Here is a 3,853-nt window from a genome sequence, read left to right on the forward strand (position 1 = left end):
CAATAAAACAAGCCACAAAACGTTGACATAAGCTTGGCAATTAACGTTTTAACCAATCATAAATCATCGGCTTTGCTTTAAACTCAGTGAAAAACTTCACTCGCAAACTTAGTTCGTATTAAAATTCTTTATTTTACCATAACACGCCATTATCCCACGCACAAGAAATCTGGCATTCGTTTCTATTACACAAAGAAGGCTTTTACAAACACTGTTATCCACAACCTCAAGTTCCAAATATCACACTTTTTTAGCCTTAAAAAAAATTGTTATAGATTTTTTGTTGTTAAAAACTGCACTATTTCTATTTGTGATTCGAGTGATTTAGGTGTAAAAACTTAGCGAAGTCCTTGTGGGTATATGTAGATGTTAAATTTAAATTTTAAAATAACCTAAAAAAGTCCTAAACATTTATTCTGAAACCTTTGACCGCTAACAAAAATAGAAATCTTATGATTAACTGTACATTAGTATTCTATGATATTACATCAAGAAAACCCCGTGACGTTACCATTACAAATTAATTTGACATATAAAAAGTAGCGTAAACAACTTAAACTATATTAAATCTTTACCTCAATAGCTTTCATAAGGAAAAATGCTGGATGTAAAAAAAAAGTGTTTCAACGATAATTATGTTGCTTTGTTTATTTTTGATATTTTATCACGTTTTACTGTGAATTTTGGCTTAACATTACGTCTTGTGAAATCAAATTAAACTTAATTAATGATACCTACCTTTCGTTTTGTTATATTTTTTTCTTCTTCCTTTTAGAAGAGTTGTGTGCTGTTCTACAATCCTACCACAGGGTTGAAACAATTAATTAAGGCAACGCACAATATTTGGGTTAGGCGTTATAACCTAGAGGTATTGGTTTGGGTAAGGGTGGGTCAAGTATTATTATTTAATAATTGCTCATCCTATGAACGCTAACCCAAATAATGTTTTTGTGATAGGATTCTAGAACAGCGCTGAAAGTTGTCCTAAAAAACAAACTTGATGTGGCACGGATTTAAACAAAATAAACAAAGAAACACTATGCACTTATTTTAGAACATGTGGAAATAAAAAGTTGTGCGTCTTACAAAATTAGGTGTACACACTGACCCCTCTGGAAAGTATGGCAGATCTTGACGAGATCTCGCGGGTGCACGGCCGAAAAAGTTGGGGTGACCGGGTGCAACTGAGGTCAAAAGTGCACCCCGCTTTTATAACATATAGGAAAAAGGGGTGCATATTTAATTTCCAGGGGTGTAAATCTAGTCTGTTGAGAAAAAAATCGCGGGTGCACTTGCCATACTTTCCATAGTGGCACACTGATACACTAGAAATTGCTTAAATATACAAATGTCCAGGGTGAAGGATCTTTGTATGTTTACTACATATACTTTTCAACTTAAATGTTAAGATGTGTTGATTTCTGTATTATTTTTTTTCTATGATAATATTAAATATCAAAAGAGAAATTTTATTGTTTTCATACAGAATACTGTTTTTGTTTAGTGTTCATATTTTACATACCATTTTTTGTTATTTTCAGGTTTTTTTATGTCAATAAAATTAAACTTTAAAAATGATTCACAGTCTTTTTATGGTGAACTCTCACCGTGACATTTTTATGGAAAAACATTGGAAAACAGCTATTAAGAAGTCAATCTGTGATTATTTCTTTGAAGCTTTAGAAAAAGCTTCAAGCCCAGAAGATGTTCCGCCTGTAATTACAACTCCCCATCATTATCTCATAAGTATCTACAGGGAACGACTCTACTTTGTAACGGTTATAAACAAGGAGATTCAGCCACTGTTTGTAATTGAATTTCTACATCGCATCGTTGACACATTTCTTGATTATTTTGATGATTGTTCAGAGAGAACGATAAAAGATAATTATGTTGTAGTTTATGAACTGCTTGAGGAAATGCTTGATAATGGATACCCACTTGCCACTGAGAGTAATGTATTAAAAGAGCTTATAAAGCCACCCAACATTTTAAGATCTGTTGTAAACACTGTGACAGGACAAAGTAACATTGCTGACCGATTGCCTACTGGTCAGTTGTCCAATATTCCTTGGAGAAGAACTGGTGTGAAATATGCTAGTAATGAAGCCTATTTTGATGTTACTGAGGAAATTGATGCAATAATTGATCGATCGGGCTCTGTAGTCTTTGCAGAAATTCAGGGCAGCATTGATGCAGCTGTGAAGCTGTCAGGTATGCCAGACTTGACCCTGTCCTTTGTCAATCCACGCTTATTAGATGATGTAAGCTTTCATCCTTGTGTAAGGTTTAAACGTTGGGAGTCAGAGAGGGTGCTGTCATTTGTTCCACCTGACGGCTCTTTTAAGCTTTGCTCTTATCATGTTGGTTCACAGGGAATGGTATCAATACCAATATATGTCCGACACAACATTCACTATGCTGCCAGTAGTGGGAAATTTGAAGTCACTGTTGGGCCACGCCATACTATGGGAAAAGTCATTGAGAACTTGAAAATATCAGCATCAATGCCCAAGCATGTCCTAAATGTAAATCTACAACCATCACAGGGAGACTATAGTTTCAATCCAGTTGAAAAGGAACTAACCTGGGTAGTTGGAAAAATTGTTGCAGGAAAGCCACCAACCATAAGAGGTGTTATAAGTCTCCAATCTGGAGTTCCCACTCCTGAAGAAAAACCTACATTAACAGTACACTTTCAAATTCAACAAATGTCAATTTCTGGTTTACGTGTAAATCGTTTAGATATGTATGGTGAGAGATATAAACCATTCAAAGGTGTGAAGTATGTCACAAAAGCTGGTAAGTTTCAGGTGCGCACTTAAGTCTGTTCTAAGTATTTTTCGGTCATAATGACTGGAGATTGTATTTTGGCGAATAAAAAATATCTAAGCTCATACTGAATTAGGTAGCATATTGCGAACAGAATACAAAAAGTTTTATTTAAAACATTCAGAATATGCTACCTAGTACTATAGTGAATGGGCTTTAATGTTTATTCTATGTCAATCTAAAAATTAGGGTGCGGTTATGCTACTATACATTTGTCACAACAAGTTACATGGATTGTTCCATGTAGTTTGTAGTTCATTCTTCAAAGACTATAGTAATTAGGCAATTTAATACAATGGTGCACGTCTAACATTGTAAAAATACTAGTATTTGTTGTAATATTTTCCTCTTGTATTGTAATATGTAATAAAAATGGAAAACCCAATCAACTTGTGTGCACTTGTTCTATTTCTGCAACATTAATTTTACCAGAAATATAAAAATAACCAAAATGCTGGTTTATTTTTTTTTATTTTAAAGAAAGTCGACACCCGATGTATATAAAAAAGTAGAATATTTACTCGTCAGATAGTCGATGATGTGCCATTTCAATACCAAATAAATTTAGTTATTTCGGTCATTGTTTGTGATCCAACCTAGTGTTTATTACTTTAAAAGGCAATTGTTTTGAGGAAATGGCATCAATGAAGGTAACTAAGATTTACAGCGCTAAAGACTTTTGTTCTTAGCAATGCGTAAAACATTACGTTTAAATTTGATTATTTGACCTCAGAATGACGTCTCTTGATAATTCAAGTATCGAACATCCCTACTGATTAATTGATAAAATGTGGCGTGTAATATTGTTATCCCTCATAGTGAGTCCTTCGTAACCACCAAAACGTTTCTGCCATTTCCAAAGTAAACTCTCTTAAGAAATATTCTAAAGCATGTATATTTCAACAGGTGAGACATGACCACCGTGCTATCTGACTCCACTAAATCGAAACTAAAACAAACTGCCATTGTAATTTAAGGAGAATACTGTCAGGTCGCTTATAGATTTATTGTACATTCACAT

General features: G+C 33.8%; 1 protein-coding gene across 2 annotated transcripts; it reads left to right on the top strand.

Annotated features, from left to right (window-relative positions):
* Positions 1-1,272: 1,272 nt before the first annotated feature.
* Positions 1,273-3,207, top strand: LOC146164397 (AP-3 complex subunit mu-1-like). Of its 2 annotated transcripts, XM_083381466.1 has the most exons (2): positions 1,273-1,860; positions 2,023-3,207. In XM_083381466.1, exons 1-2 carry the CDS (start codon positions 1,575-1,577, stop codon positions 2,823-2,825), a joined length of 1,089 nt encoding a protein of 362 aa, XP_083237592.1. In that variant the 5' UTR covers positions 1,273-1,574; the 3' UTR covers positions 2,826-3,207. The 2 variants fall into 2 exon arrangements, with proteins under 2 accessions (XP_083237592.1, XP_083237591.1); XM_083381465.1 differs by having other exon boundaries at positions 1,273-3,207.
* Positions 3,208-3,853: the final 646 nt, after the last annotated feature.

The sequence above is a fragment of the Ascidiella aspersa genome, chromosome 2, assembly GCF_963924565.1.
Source record: "Ascidiella aspersa chromosome 2, kaAscAspe10.2, whole genome shotgun sequence".
Classification (NCBI taxonomy): Eukaryota; Metazoa; Chordata; class Ascidiacea; order Phlebobranchia; family Ascidiidae; genus Ascidiella; species Ascidiella aspersa.

Bases quoted from the DNA above. Each gene is read 5' to 3' on its own strand.
- LOC146164397 (XM_083381465.1), top strand. From the start codon at position 1,575: ATGATTCACAGTCTTTTTATGGTGAACTCTCACCGTGACATTTTTATG.